At 39.9% G+C, this 22,147-nt stretch overlaps 1 protein-coding gene across 1 annotated transcript in view; it reads left to right on the top strand.

The window, feature by feature from the left end:
- Pip4p2 (phosphatidylinositol-4,5-bisphosphate 4-phosphatase 2) overlaps window positions 1-22,147 on the top strand; it is a 51,922-nt gene that overhangs the window by 20,559 nt on the left and 9,216 nt on the right. Inside the window, exons 2-4 of the mRNA XM_057791109.1 lie at window positions 4,488-4,636; window positions 10,187-10,293; window positions 11,259-11,382. Of these exons, the coding sequence (XP_057647092.1) occupies window positions 4,488-4,636; window positions 10,187-10,293; window positions 11,259-11,382 (380 nt within the window). The remainder of the gene's footprint in view (window positions 1-4,487; window positions 4,637-10,186; window positions 10,294-11,258; window positions 11,383-22,147) is intronic.

Raw genomic sequence — 22,147 nt, 5'->3', positions numbered from 1 at the left:
TCAGCCTACCTTCCTGCTGATCTATAGAACCCATCTTGGCAGGCGTGTACCAAGTTGCCCTGGGAAAGCTGCCCTGGGCTCTACATTTCCCCCCCTTCACAATTGCCGATGACAGAACTCAATCAAGGGTCCTGTCTGTCCAGGGGCTCAAGGGGGTGATACTGGAACCTCAATACCATCAGTCGAACAGTATTGGCCCGTTTTCGAACAAAAGCCATCAGTCTGTCAATAAGAAAAAGCAAGATCATTAGGGGCCTGTTAGAGCTGAAAGTAAGGTTGTTAACCAAGGAGACCAGTTGAACAAGTTTTTATCCAGCTTTTGTGTGAGTGTTTTGTTTTCTGTCTTTAGCAAGGTCATTGAATCTCTAATTACCCCAGAGCGATTGACACAGAAACAACATTCTTTCCCCCAGAGGAGGAGGTCCAAAACTCTTAGTATCAATACAACAAATTATGACAGTTTATCCAAATAGCTTAAACCCAACAAAGTTATCAAAGACAAGGAGGCTAAACATACATTTTTAAGCCTGAATAGACCTTAAACAAGGAAATATACTTTTTTTTTTTAATTTTATGGTTTATTTAACTTTATTTTATGTGCATTGGTTTGAAGGTCTCAGATTCCCTGGATTTTCAGACAGTTGTGAGCTGCCATGTGGGTGCTGGGAATTGAACCCAGGTCCTTGAGAAGAACAGTCAGTGCTCTTAACCGCTGAGCCATCTCTCCAGCCCCAAGGAAATATACTTTTTTTTTTTTTAATATTTATTTATTTATTTATTATGTATACAATATTCTGTCTGTACGCCGGCAGGCCAGCAGAGGGCACCAGACCCCATTACAGATGGTTGTGAGCCACCATGTGGTTGCTGGGAATTGAACTCAGGACCTTTGGAAGAGCAGGCAGTGCTCTTAACCTCTGAGCCATCTCTCCAGCCCGGAAATATACTTTTAAACAATTAGTTAACCAGGCCATTTTTGTCTCAGCTCTATGCTTGCAAGAAAACTTACATAGACTTTTCAACTTTTCAACAAAACAAGCATACTTAGTACATGTGTGTTTAATGACATTGTTAAAAGTTTCTTATGCCGCGCAGCGTGCCCCCGTGTCTGCGCTCTGTGTGCTATTACCCAGTTCGTGAGCTTCGGGCAAGGGGGCTGAAGGTTAAAATACACAAACACACAGAGAGACAGAAACACGGGTTATCCTTGAATTCCCCAAGAATGCCCCCTTTATTGTGTCCAGGGGCAGCTTACATAGGGATAGCCACGCTCCAGCCAAACCCACCAGAAACCACTCTCCTGCCATCAGGAACTCCTGAAGGTCTCGTGCTCAGAGCAGCTGTAGGCACTCAGATCAGGGGAAACAAGTTGCTTACAAGAAATTCAGGATCTGGGCTCTCACTGCTCCCAACATCCTTATATTTCTGTGTAGAAGGAGACCCGAGTTTATGGGAGAATTGCTTTCTGTAACTTTATAACTCAAGGGAAGGCAAAAGCAGAAATCTGCTTTTACTATTGCTCCTCTAATGCCCATTAAAACAGGCTGTGCATCTTGAATTTGTAGGCAAGTGTGTATTCTTTTCCTTAGACCAATGTCTCCTTCCTTCAGATCTCACAAAACCACCTGGAAATTACAAGGCCTTAAGTGTCTTCTACACTTACTGCTGCTTTACCCTGCTTTGTCTTCTTCAAGCTTGATGGGTCACTTGAGACCAACCTTAATGTTCTTTCAAGGATTTCAAGCTATTTTTATGTTTTAAGACATGTACAGTTCCCTTTCATGCTTAGTGTTGGCAATGGTCTCTTACCAGCTTCCCAGAAACGTAAGCAGTAGTGTCATTTCGAAATGGCCACTTGCTTAGAACCGTGGCTGCGTCAGGAATCTAGCTCATGAATCACTGGACTGCATGGCACTTGCTGCTAAATGTCTGGAAAATTCAGAGTAATAAGGCTGTGTAATAAAGAGACCACGTGTAGATTTTAAATGTGCCGACTGTGTTGTCCTCTTGAGACTTTGAAGAGTGTCACGTGATTCTGAATAGGAATTTCAGAACTAGCTCATGTCATGATCAGCTGTCGTTGTTTTCTGTGTGCATGCCAGTTCTCTGTGCTGGCACTCTGGTCATGTGTTGGGTGAATCTTTGTAGAAGTCCTAAGATAGTCTCTGACATCAAAAGGGCTTTCAATCCTAGAGGAGAGTAACTCAGTGACAGAGTGCTGGCCTAGCTTGTGCAAGGCTTTGATCTCCAGCACTGTTAAAAGGTAATTATGTAGTTAGAACCAATTTGATGGTATTGTAATCCCAGAATTTGAAAGGCTAAGGAAAGAGAGTCCTGAGTTCAAGGCCAACTTGGGCTAAATAATGAGTTGACTCGTTGGGTCTAACAAACATGCTAAGGCGCAAACAGAAAACACACAGAATGGGGCCAGGTGCTCCCTTTGGAGCCCCTTTCTTAGACTGCTGTTTCAGGACCCCTTCTGCAGCTGATTTTTTAAAAGTGATGTATATTTCGATTGTTTTAAATTAAAATACAATCGCATTATTCTCCTTCCTCCCTTCAACCCCTTCCATATACACCCTCTCACTCCCAACCTCTGTTTAAATTCATGACCTCTTTTTCTTTGTTCTTTGTTACATATATTCATATATACACACACACATATACATGGACTGCTAAGTTCATTTAGTGTTGCTTGTATGTGTATGGTTACAGGGCTCACCACTTGGACCAGTATTCAACTTACGCTTGTGTAAGCGATTAAACATGAGATGGTTGACTATTTTTATTTTCTAGTAGTAAGAACTTTTATTTATTTGTTATTCTCTGACAGAGTCTTTTATTGCCATATGAAAAAATGTCTTGAGGGCTGGTGACATGAGCAGGTAATAAAGGATTTACCAAGGGTCCAAACAGACAGAGTGGAAACTGGTCGAAACAAAATCAGGATAGTCAAGTTCTTAGAGAGGGTGTAGCAGAGGGGATCTTGGCTCTAGGAGGGAACAGTGATATTTTGATAACAGTGTAATAGCAGAGAAGTTACTTGGTCTCACCTTGTGAGTCATTTGTAGGCGTCCACGAGGGGATAAATAGGTGGGCTTCCTCTTGTCCTATGGAGTGCATTTTACAGTGCTGTCTCTCTGGTGATTTATAGTGTTGGGTGTCAAGCTGTAATGCCGTAAGTCACTGTGATTAGATTCCAAGTAGGTCACAGCCCAGTTGTTAAAGAATGGGAATCTTGAGCCTTTTGTCCCTTCATCCATGTAGTAGTAGAGGTTGGCCTTGTTTTGCAATCCTCCTGTCTCAGCTTACCAGGTTCCACACGTGCACTAGTATATAATTTTCCATTAGACACAAGCTGCTTCTACCAGCGGTGTAGTGGCATTTCATTTATAAAGCTTGCCTGACGTTCAGAGAATAAAGTAGCCACACCAATCAGCCTTACAGACCAGGCAGTGGTGACACACACCTTTAATCCCAGTAGCCACACTGGTTTGCCATAGAAACCAAGTGGTAGTGGTGCAGGCCTTTAATCTCATCCCTAGAGAGGAATCTAAAGCGGGAGGAGACAGCTCTCAGACACAGTCTCATTCTGAGATTCCTGGAGGCAGGATCGCCATTTCAGACTGAGGTAGAGGTAAGAGCCAGTGGCTGGCTGTTTTGCTTTTCTGGCCTTCATGTTGAACCCCAATTTCTGTCTCTGTTTTTTTTGTGAATCGTGCTACACAGCTCTACAAATGAGCGCAAAGGAATGGGGTAAATATTTTGAGTAAAGGAAATTTCTCACTGCAAGAGACCTAATCCATCAAACTTTGGGTTTAAATGGAGTTAAGAATTATTTTTTTGACAACACAGTCACATGCATGTTTACTTGTTGTGTGATATTTTACTCTTTTGATTTATTGAGGGACCCACCACCCAGCTCTCAAATAAATCATATATAAAGGCTTATTATTAGTTATGAATGCCGGCCTTAGCATGGCTTTTTTTCTTGCCAACTTTTCTTAAATTATCCAGACTACCTTTTGCCTCTGGGCTTTTATCATTCTCTATTTCTGTAGACCTTTCTTTACTTCTTTTCCATGGCTTGCTGTGTGGCTGTGTGGCTGGCCCTGGTGTCCTCCTCTCCTTGTTCTCTTGCTCCTCTTCCCTCGGTTCTCCTTCTATTTATTCTCTCTGCCTGCCCAGTCCCACCTATCCTTGCTCCTGCCTCCCTATTGACCATTCAGGTCTTTGTTAGACCATCAGGTGTTTTAGACAGGCAAAGAACCACAGCTTCACAGTTAAGCAAATGTAGAATAAACAAAAGTCACACACCTTAAAATAATATTTCCCAACATTTACTCTCCGCAGCTAGGACGAGCCAGCTCGTGTTATATCTGAAACATGGAGGAAATGTTTTCACAGGTTCTCCTGCATGTCTGATGCTTCTGTGCCAGACTAACCACAGTGATTCTGAAGACTGACTCAGTGTAAAATCTTTTCAGCTGAACTCCCGCCTCCGTACACCGCCATCGCCAGTCCAGGAGCCAGTGGTGTTCCTGTGATCAACTGTCGCGTGTGCCAATCGCTAATCAACTTGGACGGTAAACTTCACCAGCATGTGGTTAAGTGCACGGTTTGCAATGAAGCTACGGTAAGTTGCAGTTTCCCATTAAAAAGCGGAGCTCACTAATGGAGGTCTTGTTTCTAAAGGAAGTCTTTAATGGTGTTATTAAGTGCTAATGTAGACTCTGTACGATTATGATGATTCTTTTCAATTTTTCTTCTGCCTATCTTTCTATTATTATCTAAGGATACCTCTACATGTCTAGAATAACCCCATTACAAATTTTTCTTGGTTAGCTTAACTATAATGTCCTTTTCATATGGTAGGTATTTATATTTCTCTTTAGTATCTGTCCATTATTATTTTACTGGACTTTACTGCAAAGGTGGTCTTTATTATGTAGAAAACTATTTAATATCCATATAATGTCAGCATTCCTTTTCTTTGATTATAAACTTATTATTGCTTTCTGTGTCGAACTGCTTATTTTCAAATAGCTTAGCATTTAATATGCTTGTTAGATATACAATGAAAATTTTATTTTATACTTATTTTTATTTAAATTATTTCATGCCATATATTGTGCTCATGCTCTTTCCTTTTATTTTAAGAATGACTAGACACATGCCAGAAAAGTGTAGATAAAGCACTTGCTGTACAAAACTGAAGACCTGAGTCCAATCCCTGAATTCCCACCAATGACCCAGTTGTCCTCTGATCTCTAGAATGCATACACACACACACACACACGCATGCACATGCACACACAATAATAACAGTAATGTTGAGCCCCATATATATGAACTTGCAACTGTTGTTTAGAATGCAACTTTTAAAATGAAGAGAAAAAAATATAACCAGGATAAATATCATAAAGTTTCAAGCTGCTTATTTTCAAATAGCGTAGCATTTAATATGCTTGTTAGATATTATGCAATGAAAATTTTAAATAGTTGAAGGGCACTTTTAATAAACTGATTTTTGGGAAGAATAAATCTAAGCAAGATTTTCACAGTTTGAAATAATACTTGTTAAGAAATGTACTGCTTAGTTGATATCTGTTCCTACTTGTATAGTTAGACTTTAAATTTTTTCAGTCTTTTTTGAAATCTACAATTAAATATGAATCCAATATTGGTGTTTCTATTTCCTCTCATTTTGGAAAATGGTAAAGAAGTCTGATAGTTATCATTGTCTATAAGAACCACAAGTCATAGATACTGGGCTTCCTATGTCTGAAGGAGTGTTGTAAAATAAAACTCTAATTCATAAAGCAATTTTTTCCCTGCAAGGGATAGCCCATTGTTTAGATAAGTCTGTCGTGATGCACAGTCATAACTATGATCTGGCTAGCATGTAAGTTGATCAATGACTCGTGATTTAATTACGATAGTCTTCTGTTGGGCTCTTTGTAGACAGTAAGGCATAAGCTCTGATTTTAAGAGGCAGAGTTTTGAAACTTTCCTTTGATTTAATAATATCTTCTCCCATTCTGCTGTATCTATTCATGTATATTTGAGATGGTGTCTGCCTTAGTTTGGGTTTTTATTGTTGGGAGAGACACCATGACCACAGCAACTCTTCAATTATTTAATTGGGGTGGCTCACTTACTGTTTCAGAGATTCAGTCCATTATCATCATGATATGGAGCAAGCAGTCATGCAGGCAGACATGGTATTGAAGAAATAGAGTGTCCTACACATTGCTGGCAACAGGAAGTTAACTGGTGGTCATACTGAAGGAAGCTTGAGTAAAAGAGACCCCAAAGCCCACCCCCACGGTGACGCACTTCCTCCAACCGGGCCACACCTCCTAATAGTAGCACTCCATTTGGGAGCTGTTTTCTTTCAAACCACCACAGTGTCTTTGTGGGTGTGTAGTGGGAAGGGGGCACGTGTACATGTGGAAGCCAGAGGGGGATTTAAGATGTCTTCCTCTATTTCTTTTGGTCTTATTTCTTTAAGACAGTATCTCTCACTGAAGCAGAAGCTCAGCCAAACTTTCAGCTAGGCTGACTGTCTAGAGAACCCTTTACCGCTGCTGTCTGTCCCTACACCCCGCAATGCTGGGGTTACAGGTGTATGCAGTCACACCTATCTTTTGATATAGACGTTGGGAATTTGAACTCAGGTTCGAATTCTTGCACTACAAGTACTTCCCATGAGCCATCTCCCCTGTCCCTTTAGGCACATCATCTTATTGCATAGTCCAGGCTGCCCTCAAGGTCATGACTCTTCTGCCTCAGCTCCTGGGAGTGCTGGGATTGCAAGATGTATCACCAAGCCTGGCTTCTGTTAATGAATAGGAACACACACACACACACACACACACACACACACACACACACTTTTTAGGCTTTGTGTTTACTCTTTGGAAGTATACAGAACAAAGTAGGTCATTTATGCTGAAACAAAGCTTCTGAAGTTCCAGCAAACAGGGTCAGTCAGTCAGTAATTCATTTGTACAGGACCAGTGCAGTTTGCTATAAGAAAACAACTTTGGGACCTAAAGGAAATTATGGCAATTCTGTTCATGGTTCTTTTCCCCATAGAGTAAAGAAACCTAAATAATTGTGGAGACACTAGACTAGCTGATAGCATGTACTCAGATTGCCTTGTATCCTAGCTCTAACATTACAAAGGAGTAAAGCCATGAAAAGGAAATTTTGAGGAGTGTTGTGACATGTGACTTGATAATATCTCAGCTGCAAATTGATCACAAACTTTTAAGTAAATTGTTTTAAGGCACCTGGGAGTCACATCAGAGAATTCTAGGTTGAAAATGTTGGAGATAATGAATGAAATGGACTCAGTCCAACAGGAGATTCCCTACACCCACTGTCTGTCCCCTATGGTGATCCTTCCCCAAGCACCTGACATGGAGCCTCAGTGTCTGTTCTCTGGTAGGAACCTGGTCTGTCTGTCAATTAAATGGTCCAGAGCTGAAGATTCAGAGGTTCATAGACAGGGATGTGAGTCTCTGTTTTCTTTTCAGTAACTGTATCTTGGGGGACTTCATATCTTAAACTGCGATCTCTTCGTGATAAAATAATACCAATTTATATAATTGTTATGGGAGACAGAAATAAAATACCCAGTGTAGTTATTGGCAAAGCAACTTTTACTATTATTATTGTTGTTATTTGAGATAGAATCTCACTGTGTAGCTCTGGCTGTCAGGGAACTAATTCTGTTGACCAGGATGACCGTAGAGATTCACCTGCTTTTGGCTTCTGAGTGCTGGGATTAGAGGCATGCATCACCCAGCTAGGCAACTTTGTTTTGCCAAATAATGATTTTAAAACATGTGCTTGGGCTGGAGAAGTGGCTCAAAGGTTAAGAGCACTTGTTGCTTAGCAGAGGACCTGGGTTCAGTTCCCAGCACCCGTTTGGCAGTTACTAATACTCTGTTATAACTGCAGTTCCACAGGACCCATCGCTGTCTCTGGCCACAGGCACTGCAGACGTGTGGTGCACAGACAGACCCGCAGGCAAATGAGCCATATACATAAAGTAAAAATGAATAGGTCTTAAAACAACACATAAAAAACAGGCTCCCGGGATTGTCTCTTCCCCTGCCTTGAAGAGGATAGCACTGAGGAGCGGTGCTCAGAATCTGGCTTAGTTGCCTCGTGTTATGAGTGAAGGGACTGACGTCCAGAAGTGAGAAAGGAATAAATGTGTGTGGAAGATCTTAGCCATTGTCAAACAGATATTTATTTCATGGTAAATTTTGAATTACATAAATCAGTAACAAACATAAATAAGGCCCAATTCTGTTTTTCTGGGTGCTTTTTATACTATAGCTATATACCCTTGACGCTTGGGATTTTGAACATTCAGATTTAGTTACTTCCAATATAATTTGATAAATTATAGATTTTTATTAACATTTATGTATTTCTAGCACAGATATTTACTTAATATATTTGGAATTCTTTTTTGTCTTTTAAAGAATAAGTGTTAAAATATTATGCATGGATGCTTCTCAATTTCCATGGGTTATGTAACAAAATGCCCTTAAGAAACATTTAGCGCGCCTAGCGTACTGAGCATCCCAGGTGGCCAGCCCAGTAGGCTTACTGTGCAGTGTAGTACATTTTCCCTGCAGATCAAGAAGCTGAGAGTTGTGGCTTGCTGCTGATGCCCAAGAACTCCTTCAGAGACTCGCATACTTCATATTGCTAGCCCTGAAGAAGAAAAAAAAAACCCAACATTCTAAGTATGCTTTCTACTGAACACAGATGTCTTTCTTCTCATCACCCAGTAACTGAAAAACTGCAAGTGGGGCTATTGTAATTTAAGGACTCCCTTCAGATAAATATGAAGCATTCCCAAATGCCTGTCATCCTTCCATGTTAATATAGATGCTTTCTTTTATAAATAAATTTTGCTAGTATAAATTTACCAAATGCAGAAAGTTAATGTTGACATCCTACTGGTGTCTAATCTTTTTAATTTTTTGAATTTTATTTATTTACTTTTCTTTTTCTTTCTTCCTTATTTTTTTTTAAATGCGTGTGAGAATTTTGCCTTCTTGGGTCATATGTACAGTGCCTGTACAGGATAAAAGCGGGAGTCAGATCCTCTAGAACTGGAGTTTTCTCCCTCCCTCTCTCTCTCTCTCTCTCTCTCTCTCTCTCTCTCTCTCTCTCTCTCTCTCTCTCACACACACACACACACACACACAGAGTTCTTTGGACGAGTAGTTATTGCTCCTAAGTACTGAGCATCTCCCTGACCCTTGCGTCTAATCTTATGTCCAAATTCATGTTTCCCAACTGTCTCATTGTCTGTAGGAAAGAAAAACTTCAACTGCAGAAGTAAAGCCAGAATCACATGTTGCCTAAGGTTGCCGTATTGTTTTAACATTCTTTTATCTGTGATTTGCTCCTTTTTGTCTTTCTGTTGCTTTTATGTTCTGGTCAGTATAGACAAGATATTTTGTAGACTGTCTCCCACTTCAAGCTGTCCCCTGTTTCCCCATGCTTGGTCTCAAATCATGTGTTTTGGAAGGAGTGCCACAGATGAGCTCTGTTCTTTTCAGTGTGACTATCTAGTTTGGCAGGCTTATGTTCTCATATTGCAAGGAGTGTTATCTATTCTCACTTTAAATTTACTGTAAATTAAGAAATATATACTAGTATTGGTATGATTGCAAATGTTTAAGTTACATATACCATTAAAATGAGTCACTTCTATGCTATTGAATAGTTGAAGGTCAAAGGAGCCCACTCTTCTCTAATGTTGCTTCTGTTGAGCTTGGGCCAGGTCTGAGAGTCCCGTGTATGCTTCTACATAAGTGGTCAGGTATATGGCCTTATTTTGTGAACTTTAAGGAGAAAACAACAGGCTTGCAATAACTATTCCCACCCTATGAAAGTACAAACACACTTTGAAATCAGTTCTTTACTATCAAATCCTCACAGTCCCTGAAATTCTGAGTGCTCGCCAGTCAGCGTCCTCAACCTTTGGAGCCGTGTGTGTGCACTTGTGTGCACTTGTTCTCGGGCTGAACCTTGATAGCACGGTGGGGGCTTCTGGTTTCAACTCATCGTTTCCTCCTTAAGCATAAACAATTTTGACAGTTTGTATTTTGGTTGACATCCTATGTTTGCATTTTCTTCTATTATCTAGCCAATCAAAACCCCCCCGACAGGGAAGAAATATGTTAGATGCCCTTGTAATTGTCTCCTCATATGTAAGGACACATCTCGGCGAATAGGATGCCCGAGACCCAACTGGTAAGACCTGAAGATTCCTTCCTTCATTCATTTGTTCATTCAACAAGTGTTTATCAAGAATCATTGCGTGCTAGGCTTTGCTCCAGACAGTCTTTGTCCTCAGTCACTACACAGCATAGATTTTCTTGTTATTAAGCTTATAGACTTAGAACTTGGCAGTCAGGAGTTTTGGTAGATTTGTAGGATATAATGTTTTGAATGGACAGTGGTTATTTTCTTTTTCTTATTTAATGAACTGTAAGAGTAATTACTTATTTACCTTTGATTTAATTCATTTTAACCCAGGAGGCTTATTGTGAATCTCCTTGCATGCTACACGAATATCTGTGTATTTATGATAATGCCTGGGGTTGATTGCCTATACCAGATGCTATTATGCGTGTGCCGACATGCGAGGATAGAAACACCTTTACTGTTTCCTTTTTCCTGCAACGTCTCTGGCTGTTTAACCATCAAATACATCATCTGATGATTGGCTGGAGAACAAAAAGGAAACATGGACCCCACTTTACCTTTGTTCCATCTCCGAATGAATAATTATCAAGGAATATTAGGCTTTCAGAGAAATTTGGTTTCACCTCAGCACTTGGTATTTTCACGACAGACATATTTATTAGTGTGGAAAATATTTTGTGCATTCCGACTCCTACCAAATTCAAGTTGCCTGTGTAGATTAAGAAAAGAAACAACCTTTGTGATTTGAAATTATAAAAATTTGAAAATGGCAGTTCAGTGGTTTCCAAGGTCACTGATCAGAACTGATGCCATAATATGAATTATACCTGAAAAACATACTTTTTGCTTTACCTTTGAATGATTATTGATACTTTCCGTGATTTGGGGCCCAGGGTTTGATGCTTGATTCAGTTCGTTGACCTTACTGTAGTCTGTTTCTGACCACGTGTTCCAGTTGGCTCTCAGTCTGCCTGTGAGTTCATGGGTTTGCTTGCCTTCTCTTTCCACAGTCGACGCATTATTAACCTTGGCCCAGTAATGCTCATTTGTGAGGAGCAGCCAACTCAGCCTGCATTGCCAGTCCAGCCAGAGGGTACAAGGGTGGTGTGTGGGCACTGTGGAAACACATTCCTGGTAAGTAGCTCTACTGTGGTCATTGGACACGAATCTGTAAGTCTAGGTCATGATCTCATGGATTTGAGAACTGTTTGTAATTGTATAGTTTTAATCCAAGTGTACATTGGTTAAAATAGAATCTTATTTGTGAAGCTAATGAGTTCAGTGTATATCAGGGATATATAACATCCTTTGTACATTAGACAAAAAATGCATCCACTTTTAGCTCTGTGGGTATCGGTGAGCAAATAAATCTTAGCTCTCTCACCTTACTTAGTGGCAAAGTGCACGTGTTCAAACCCAGTTTATGGCTTCTATATTTAAGAACAATTCATATTATGATTTATAAAAAACTTTCTGACCTTAAAAAGTATACTTGATGCCATGCAGTAATGGTATACACCTTTAATCCTAGCAATTGGGAGGCAGAGGCAGGTGGATCTCTGTGGGTTTGAGACAAGCCTGGTCTACAGAGTGAGTTTCAGGACAGCCACAGCTACACACAGAGAAACTCTGTCTTGGAAAATAAAACAAAACCATACAATAACAACAAAAAGTATATTTGGAGTTAAGGAAATTAATTCTGATACCCATGATTAGACAAACTGATAGTGAAAGTTTTTCCATCCAGCAACCTTTTTGCAAATAACCAACTCAGAGACTTAATATAAATTATGAATGCTCAGCCAATAGCTCAGGCTTATTACTAGCTTACTCTTACATTTCAATTAGCCCATATTTCTTGTCTATTCTCTGCCATGTGGCTTGGTACCTTTTCTCAGTATAGTATGTCCATCTTGCTTCTCCCTTCATCTCCATTCTACCTCTCTCAGTCTTCCCTTCCTCATCCCATCATCCTCAGTTTGGTTTTCCCGCCTAACTTTATCTCATTCAGCTATTGGCCAGTCAGCTGGTTTATTAAACCAATCATAGCAACATGTATTTGTACAGTGTAAAGAAAAAAATTATACCATAGCAACAAACCATTGGACAAAATCTAAAATAGAAGGATTCGACGTGAGCAAATCTATAGACTTAGTTTCAATACTTCTAACTTCACCTCACAGTTGATTTTTTTAAAAATTAATTTCATAAATACTCACTCCATCTAGAAAGGTAAGAGAGGATTTCTATTGTTATTCAACACCTAGGAGAATACAGTTATTTTATGTCCTTAGTATTCGATACTTTCCAGAGTCTTAGCATAGCAAGGACGTCTATGAATGCCGCCATAGACATAAAGCAGGAACAAGCTTTAGAAGTGTAATTGGCTCTTTTCCTTTGGTTTATTGTAGTAAAGCAATTTTATGCATATGTTCTAAATATCAAATCAGGCTTGGGACCTCCTCATCTACCTAATTACCAGCTAGTGTCCCTCAAATGCTTTAACCAGCCAGCTACTTGACTGACAATGGTTTTCTGTGTTCAAATTGTTTCTTTTCCTATTTCCGTTTGACTTGTCAGTTTTGGACATTATTCTGTAGTAGATGTAAGATACACCTTCTTAGCATTTCAATTCCTTTCCTTCTTCCTAGCGGACTTATTGTATAACTTAGTGTTTGATACTTTAAAGGATTAGGGCAGTGGTGTTCATGGCTGAACCACGTGATGCAGTACATTTTCCTCACACAGCTCTCAGCATTTTGTTTACTGTGTAAATATTTGCCCCTCTGCTTTGGTTTCTTTATTTTTCTATGTATACATTCTCAGTTCTTTACAGGGTGTTTTGTGTCTATGTAATTTCTGTATCTAGTCAGATGCGGCTAACATCTCCTATTTTAGCTCTCTGCTCTGTGGCTGTCACCTTGGGACCTCCTTTACCGCCATCCGAAAGGTGTTTTTCAGACTTCAGATTTGCATTTCATGCTGCCTTTGAGACTGTTGACTTTGTCCTGAGAAGAGACAAGGAGTAGCATTTATTTCTTAGGTGCTTTTTAATCTAACATTAAATTTGCATAATGATTTCTTTAGATATTGAATTTGAAGTTTCCAATTGTTCTTTCAGAAAATTGCAGATTTCTCATTGATAATGAGATGTTTACTGGTTTAATTCCAGGTCCTTCCTATTTGACCTATTCTTTTCTATTTCTCCTTGTTTTTCCTTCTTTTTTTATTGCTTTTATTGAGCTATTTATTTTTCTCCTCTCCTCTTCCTCCCCCCTCCCCTTCTGCTCTCTCCCATGATCCCCATGCTCCCAATTTACTCAGGAGATCTTGTCTTTTCCTACTTCCCCTGTAGATTAGTGTTTTCCTTCCTTTTCTTTCATTTTCTTCATTGATCTGAAATTTCATGAGGACATGTCCCAGGGAGAGTATTTCATGGGCCTTTGGAGTTATTTCAGATGATCTAACTTCAGAGCTTTTCAAATCCTGTTTCCTTTTGATTGTAATCTCTCCCCCATGACTTTGTCCAGAGAATGCTAATCATGGTTTCTATGAGGTGTTATTTTCTCAATGACTTCTTTCTGCTTCTTCTTCATTTTTCTATTTGCATTTCTTTCATCGCAGAAATTTTACTCAAGTGTTTATTTAAGTCCTCTCCTCCCCCCATTAGACTACATTTAGATAGAGGCTAGGTGATTTCTTTTCCATTTTCTCTGAAAACTTGTCCTTCATTAATGCTTGTAAATCTACCGAGGGGCCAGTTTCTCTGGGGAAGACTCTCTGATTTCCTGGGGAAGCTGGATCTGGGCTCCACCATTCTAGGCACTGATAGTAAGGTGCTCGCCTCCTGCTTGGGCTGCAGACTGTAACTGCTTTGTTTTTAGAACATCGTGGCTTTCCTAGGTTCATAAACTTGACAGCTCAATGCCTTTTCAGAAGAAATCACTCAGCTCTTGCCTGTGGTGAGGGAGGAGTGCTCCTGGCTTTGTAGCATGGAGAGAGAGCATGCCAGAAACACTTGGGTATTTGGTTTTCAGTCTGCGGTATAAGTGACAAGAAAGCATATATTTAGTGTACACTAAAATCATCACACTCAAACAAGTGAACGTTTAGATCACCTGGTATATCCCCCTGATTAGTGTAAGTATCTTAAAAACAACACTTCAGCACTTCATATCTGCTTTCTTCATAATTCCAAGAAGACAGGAAAGTACCATTAGCTGTAGTTCCACAGCAGACTGTTCCCAATTCTTGCTCGTCCTTCTTGAGCTACTGGAACAATGCTTGTCTTCTCTACCTCTACGGGTTTTGCTGTTTTTGGTTTTGGATGTAGCCATCATCACGCAGTGTTCCTCTCTCTGCATCCAGCTTGTGTTTAACATCCTCCACGTTCACTTACGTTGTTATAATGTGCCACAGTTCCTTCCTTCTTAAGTCTGAATTATTTCATTGCATGTGTGTACAACCTTATCTTGGTCTGTCAGTCAGTTGACGAGTGGCTTCTGCATTTTGGCTACGGTGACTTCAGCAAGCATGAAAGTGATGCTCGTTGCTTTTACCACACCCTCTAACATCTGACTTCGAAAGTAGTTCAAGTACCTGAACTGAGAAAGGATTCTTCAGTGGGAACCCACCTGCTTTCTCTGGCAATTCCCTCTTTCAGCATCCGGTTCACCAAGTCACTTGCTAAGACTTTGGTTTCTACTGTACACATATGGGAAGCCATTTTCCTTCTGCTTTTGTTGTTATTTTTTCTTACAGTGTCTTGCATTTTTTAATATTAATTTTATTTTATGTACATTGGTGTGAGGGCTTCAGATCCTCTGGAACTGGAGTTACAGACAGTTGTAAACTGACATATGGGTGCTGGGAATTGAACCCAGGTCCTGTAGAAGAGCAGCCAGTGCTCTTAAGCGTTGAGAGAGAGACTACTCTCCAGCCCCATGTATCTTACATCTGTAAATTTCACATACTGTTACTAGAGTCATGGTTGGAGAAGAAAATGGAAATTTCTTCACTCATCTAAGTATGTGTATTATATCATAATCACTTGGATATTTCTGATCTAGGATGAAATATAAATTTCTTTCTTTACATTATATTTTATTAATAAGAACAATGCTTCCATAAATTATGGAATATACTTGGGATAAGACACAGATTTCTGTTTACAGTCACTTCATATTGACTTAGTACAGATTAGTATACTTTACAGATGTCAACAGATATAAAATAAATTGACTTGGCCAAATGTATATTAAACACATTTATTGCTCTTTGTCTCACATGAAGAAACTTTTTGAATGTAATACATTTAAAGCTCTGCAGAACAGACTTTGTTCCAAATCATTCAGGAATCTCCTTGCATTCCTTATATTTTCTATTCCTGATCATTCCATGGATTATCTTTGCAGCTACCCTACAAAAGAGCTAATGTGATTTTGTAACCTGAAGGCTCTCTCCGGCCCACCAGTTCCCAAATAATCACTTTCAGGCTTATATTAATTATAAATGTTTGGGCAGTGGCTTAGACTTATTATTGACTAGCTCTTACATTTAAATTCACCCATTTTTATTAATTTGTGTATCACTGTGTGGCCCGTGGCTTGCTGGGTGCTCTGACATCTTGCTCCTTCAGTGACTGCTGGTGTCTCCTCGACTCCACCCTCCTCACTGTATCTCCGTTTGACTTTTCCGCCCAGCCTTATTCTGCTTGACTATAGGCCAAACCGGCTTCATTCATCAACTGAGAGCAACGCATATTCACAATGTACTGAAAGACATCCCACAGTATAATTTATTAACGATATTAATCCTCTGGAAATCGTGGCAAACAAGAAAGCCATCTCTATTTTCATAAAGTTTTCTAACCTATTAGGAAGGGAAAGATAATTAAAAATCAAATGAAAAGTGGGGTGTGATGGTGTATGGCTTTAATCCCAGCACTTGGGAGGTAGAGGCAGGCAGATCTCTGTGACTTCAAGGCTACCCTTGTCCTCAAAGTGAGTACCAGGACAGCCAGAGCTGTTACACAGAGAAACCCTGTCTGGGAGAAAAAGGAGAAAAAGGAAAGAAAAGAAAGAAAAAGTATCATGTGGCATAGAGTGTGGGAATGCCTTGTTTGAGTGCAGAGATGTACCTAGCCTAGAAGGCATGGCCCTACTCCAGGAGGAATGCAGAACTAGAGAAATGCTTTCTGTCAGGTGACAAGGTGGCTGAGCAGGGAAAGACGCTGCTGCTAAGTCAGAAAACCCAGGTTCAGTCCTAGGAAGCCACACAGTAGAAGGAAAGGATCGATTCCCACAAGTTGTCTTCTGACCTCTACAATGTCAGTTCACAGGAACACACACACATGCAAACACACACACACACACACACACAGTAAAACAATTTTTAAAAATGTGAAATACTAATAAAAAAAGTGCTTTACACTTTAGATCTATGGATGTCACGCATAGAGCAGGCTGTACAGGGGTGAACAGATGTTCAATTTTCATTATTCAGAAAGGTAATGATGTTGATTAGAAAAGTGTTAAGAATTTAAGTGTTAAGAATAGATATATAGATATAGATATTTAAATTTAAATCATGATGTAATATGTTAGCTATGTTTTTGTTTGAAAACCTTTGTGGTTCTTCTGTCATCTCTCCATCTCCCTGTTTCTCCTGCCCCTACCAGTGACTCCCCTCCCTCTAATCTTTATTCTTTTCCTTCTTAATGTCCTCAATTTAGCACCAAGGTGATCATCTGACAGTGAATTCTAGAGAAGTGATCCAAATTGAGAATTTAAATATATGTGTAGGAGGGGAGTCTTTATAATCTTAAAACATAATTTATGCATTTAGGTATTTGGCTGTCATAGACTCTATCTACGGCTAAGTCTTCTCCTTAATACTTAGGCTAGGCACCTGAGTCAGATGACCAAATTAGCATATCTTGGACAATAACAATAATTAGAAACTTTAAAGTACAGAATGTAAAGATGATTTCAGAATTTCTGGAAAGTTATTTTTGGTGATATGGGAGGACATTATTGGCATTTAAAGGATGGGAGTTGATTTTGATAGTTTCAGGTTAATAAGAGAAGCCAGGGGGCGGAGAGCTGAGAGACAATTTGTTATATTCCCTTACTGGGGCTTTCTGCAGTCGTGGGGCCTTGCCTGAAAGTTAGGAGCCTTGAGTTCCATCCCCAGCACATCAGGGATTGGGGAGGAAGATCGCTCAGTGTTCATAAGAGAACATGGACTTCCTAACTCTCCTTCCTGCTTGTGGCCTCATCATTATTGTGCTAGACATGAATAATCTTGACTTTTTTCTACTCATTCTTTGTCCTGAGTGGAGAAAATCAAGAGAAGAAAAATGTGTCAGGCAAGAACGTGAAGTCATGTTTAGAAATAAAATTTGCAGATGTTTAATCCTGTAGAGATGAAAAGCTAGGCTGACCTGTAGTTGTGTTTTCTAGAGACGAAAGAAAAAGAAAAAAATATTACCTTAGAAGACAGCTATGACCTTTTAAGCCAAAAGATAATAACAACAATGAAAAAAATGCTGGTTTTGGCCTCCTGAGGCCAGAGGGCCCATCCCCTTTGTGGATTAAATTTCGGTACGATGAGTCTGTTAGACAGCATCCTTCTGTTTATAGTGCCATGTTTTAATAGGGTTATAGTTCCTAGGTTAACTTGCTTAGGAGTTTACTATTTGACACTGCTTCAAGACCCGCCTGGACTCATTGACACAGTTTAGGAAAATGAGAGTTGTGTTTGCAAAGTATATTTAATGCCATATTTATGTAATGGACCATCAGTTATTAGTCCATAAATACCTTTATAACTATAGGTTAGAAAAATTGAGCAGAAGTTTTTGTATTCTTTAGTGTATTCTTTAGTATGTTTCATGTGCATTGCTGTTAACATCTGAAATGGAGTTTTTATGTTGCATGTCCAAATATTATTGGTCATCCAAACTATTTTGAGAGAATCCTGTGGTCAGAGAATAGTGATTATTTTGAGGAGCATCTTCAGATAACAATTTCCTAGAAGAATAAAGTGAATAAGCAGGGTTAAACCAGCCTGCTTGAATTTGTTCTGGAGTCTAAAATTAGCTGTCTGTGTAAAAGACTGTCTTTGTGACTGAGAATTCTCCTATATCAGTCTCAGTTATGAAAAATATTCTAGTATTCATCAGAATTATACAGCTTAAGCAGAAGCCATCTTCCTGACCATCCACAGCTGTGTGTGTGCAGGAGGTTGGATATATACGTGTGATAAATACAGAAGCAGTAGGATAAATACACAACCATAACAGTTCATAGGGAAGAAATGAACAAGCAGTTTCCACAGCCAGTAACCCCACAGACTTTGCCTAGTGGGCCTCCCCAGCAGAGACTCACCCATCTGGTGGGTCGGCCTGTTGAACACTAGTTATCACCTACTGTATACCCCCATGGCAGCTTTCAGCAGGAAATGATAGTTTCAATGTAAACCTATTTCCAGGTGCTTCTCATTTTCTATTGTATCCACTAAAATATATCCCAGTGGGGAAATAAGTAAGTGATTGATTTTAAGCAATAAAGCCGTGTTTATGAGCTTTCTTAGAAAAACGTACCATGGGGCCACTGTGTTTATCTGATCAGTAGAATGGGTTAGAAACAAATGCAATAATTGAAAGGTGTCTACAAATGATGACGTTTTAGAGTTACTTTTGACTGTTTGACAGAAGTGATTTTTTTTTTTAAACGAGAACTTGTTATTTGACTGGCTTTGCCCTGGAAAAGCCATAACTTTTACTTACCATTCCCCTTGTTGTATAAACAGCATAGGAGCTGAAGAATCAGACTCCCTACCGTATTCCCCACTTGAATCATGGGAAGAAATGCTATTAAATGAACTCTTCTGTGCTGTACAAAAGAGAACAAATAAGCATCCCTTTATAGAGACTTTGGCTGTGTTGTTACCTTAGGGTACGGTCAGGCCAGAGGATGAAGCAAGTGCAGGGGACAGTCTGAGCATCTCTCAGGATTAACACAGAGCCCATGGTTGCCATCACAAAGGTGATTACATCCAAAGAGGCCAGGGCATGGACTGGCTAGGCTGAAAGTTTTTATCAAGTGTTTAAGTGTTTTAAGTTTGAGAGTAAGGGCTGCTAAAAGTCCTTTCTTCTCTTTCCTACATGTCTCTTTTAGCTTCTATATTGTGGATTGGGGGCTCCTGCTTGGGAGCATATGAAGTTCCCTCAGAATTTCATAATTCCCTCAGCTTCCATCAGGTAGGGAGCTGAGCATCTCTCTGTCTGTGCATGCCTGTCACATGTCAGACAGAGAGTTCTCTTGACCATGTCCCTCACCAGACTGTGAACCTCGTCCACCAAATTGATGATCTCAAACTCTCACGGGAGCAGCACTTGAGAGCCCTCACAGAGTAGAGTGATTGAGGTTGCAGGACTTTGATCCCAGATATATCTGTGTTGCTATAGTGTTTTCTCCTGACAAATTGATTACATCAAACTCGGAGTCAAAGTCTACCACATCACTTTCCCATCCACCACGGCAATGCTGGGACTGGGCACTATACAAGACGCCCAGCACCATGTAGATGAGGATGATAGGAAGGGCTGTACCATGTGGGCATAGGTGCCAAGCTGTAGCTTTTCTAAAGATGGAGTCATGAATTCCAGCATGAGACCTCGGTGGTAGGGAATTCGAGGAACTGAGGATGAGCTTTGAGTAAAGCATTGCTTGATCCTGATCCAGTTACCATACATCTTGTTTTAATTAATGAAGAGGTAGCATCAAGCAAGCTGAGATGAGGAGAAACGCAGTATATGGCTTAAGGGCGCCCTTGTAGGTACTTGTCTTCTGGCTTCTGTGCTGTTTCCCCAGCTCATGGATGGTACCCATGATGGCTTAGCTGCAGCAGTGCTGCACCTATAGGAAACCATGATGGTTGGCAGGCACACCAGACTTTGCTTCTTACATTGCACAAACACTATTCGTCATCAGGAAAGACGTTCTCTTCTCCACCTAGGAGCACAAAGGAGTCAAGTCAGAGCAGGGCTAGGCATTCATGAAGGAGGTAGACATGCTAGTTTTTAGATTTTGGGGTCTCTTGCAGGTGTCTTACCTTAACTAGGGAAGAAGTGACCAAGATACCGTAACAAAAGTTTGCCTGTTTGTTTGTTTTCTATCAGGACTTCAAGGTTTAGCCATTTGAAGAATACAGACACATATTTAGATAGTGAGATTGCAGAAAGTCTAATTTTTGCAAAAAAAAAAAAAATAACACAAAATCAACCCCAGCTCTGAAGTCTTTTCTTGTTTGAATTTGCTGCATCTGAGAGACCATACTCGGAGACAACACCTCTCATGTCAGGCTGTTGACCACACAGTTTACAGTCTTAGGCGTTGGTTATAAATGAATTTGCCAAGGTTACTCTACACTGAAATGTACACTTTAAGATAATGATGCTGAGATAGATGATCCTCTTTGGCTCGTCACCTACAATTCATGTTCTGCAATGTGTCAATCTCAAGTCGTGGGCTTGGCCTTGACGGAAGGGTTTTTAAATTGCTGTCTCAGGCCTCTGTCTTGTTTCATTTATAGAAATCATTTATGAGAAGTTGTTTATAAATAACATCTGAAATGATTTTGCAAGTTCAGCAACTCATCTAACTTTGCTATGAAAATACAAAAGAACACTTAATTTTGTGTTCTGTTCTGGCTTCGGTGTAAATCTGTGTAAATGTCTGTTTGGCACATTAATACAAGAATCTTTTACAGATAAGAATAATGGAAATAAACTAACATGTGACAAAGTGTAAGAAATTAGAGGAAGTTGGTTGCTGCTTGAAAATGACGTGTTTGGTTGACGTTTTTAGACGTGGAAAATAATCTCTCCAAAAATCCTGAACATTCTTGTGGCGTCATTCCGAGTTTATTTCCCTCGGGGCTGTGTGCCCTACGGTGAGGGATGAGTATGTGGAGGTTCTGATAGGTTTGCAGGGCTTCATGAAGTTTGAGTTAAAATGAAGAAGCGCAGCACAGGAAGTCCACACACCCCTTCACTCATTCCTTAAACCTAGGGATGAGAGAAAATGCAGAAAGGAAACCATAAGATACTTTGTTAGAATTACCTGTTGTTCTCAGGAAAACATTGGAATATGCACAAGTTATTGAAAACTCACAACAATTGGAAATTGGATGCCTAGAATACTAAACAAAAATTATTTTTTTTGCCGGGCGGTGGTGGCGCACGCCTTTAATCCCAGCACTCGGGAGGCAGAGGCAGGCGGATCTCTGTGAGTTCAAGACCAGCCTGGTCTACAAAAGCTAGTTCCAGGACAGGCTCCAAAACCACAGAGAAACCCTGTCTCGAAAAACCCAAAAAAAAAAAAAAATTATTTTTTTTATATGGGAAACTTGTTTGGACAAAAATTAGTGACATATTTATGTAAAATTATGAAAGAAATATACTGTTATCTTACAGCAAGAGGAACCACTGGAAAGCTTTGTTGGGGTATCACAGAGAACCCCGGGCCCCACGCCTCTTCAGCATTCACAGAAAGCCAGAGCAATGGCCACACCCCTTGAGAAAGCCATCTGAAAAGACTTTCAAGCAGTAAAGGTTTTAGCTTAAATGTACGGCAACTTTCCGTGAAAGACTTTGTCTTAAGATCTGTGTGTTTTTTTCAGTGTCTGAATGATGGTTTTACGAGAAAAGTTACACATTCTCTTACGCCATTTACCGGTTGATGGAGGAGAAAATTGAACCACTGCATTACTGTGTTTTTGTCACATTTCACACACAGTGAGGGAGGAGGATAGTTTCCTGGCTGCATTTCTGTTAGGGTCTCCTTTGGTTAGTTTATTATGTATGCCATGGTCTCTCACACAAGTAAAAAGA

Source organism: Chionomys nivalis, chromosome 16, assembly GCF_950005125.1.
Source record: "Chionomys nivalis chromosome 16, mChiNiv1.1, whole genome shotgun sequence".
NCBI classification, from domain to species: Eukaryota; Metazoa; Chordata; class Mammalia; order Rodentia; family Cricetidae; genus Chionomys; species Chionomys nivalis.
Note: the sequence above shows the minus strand (reverse complement) of the source record. Positions and strands in the feature narration are given on the sequence as shown.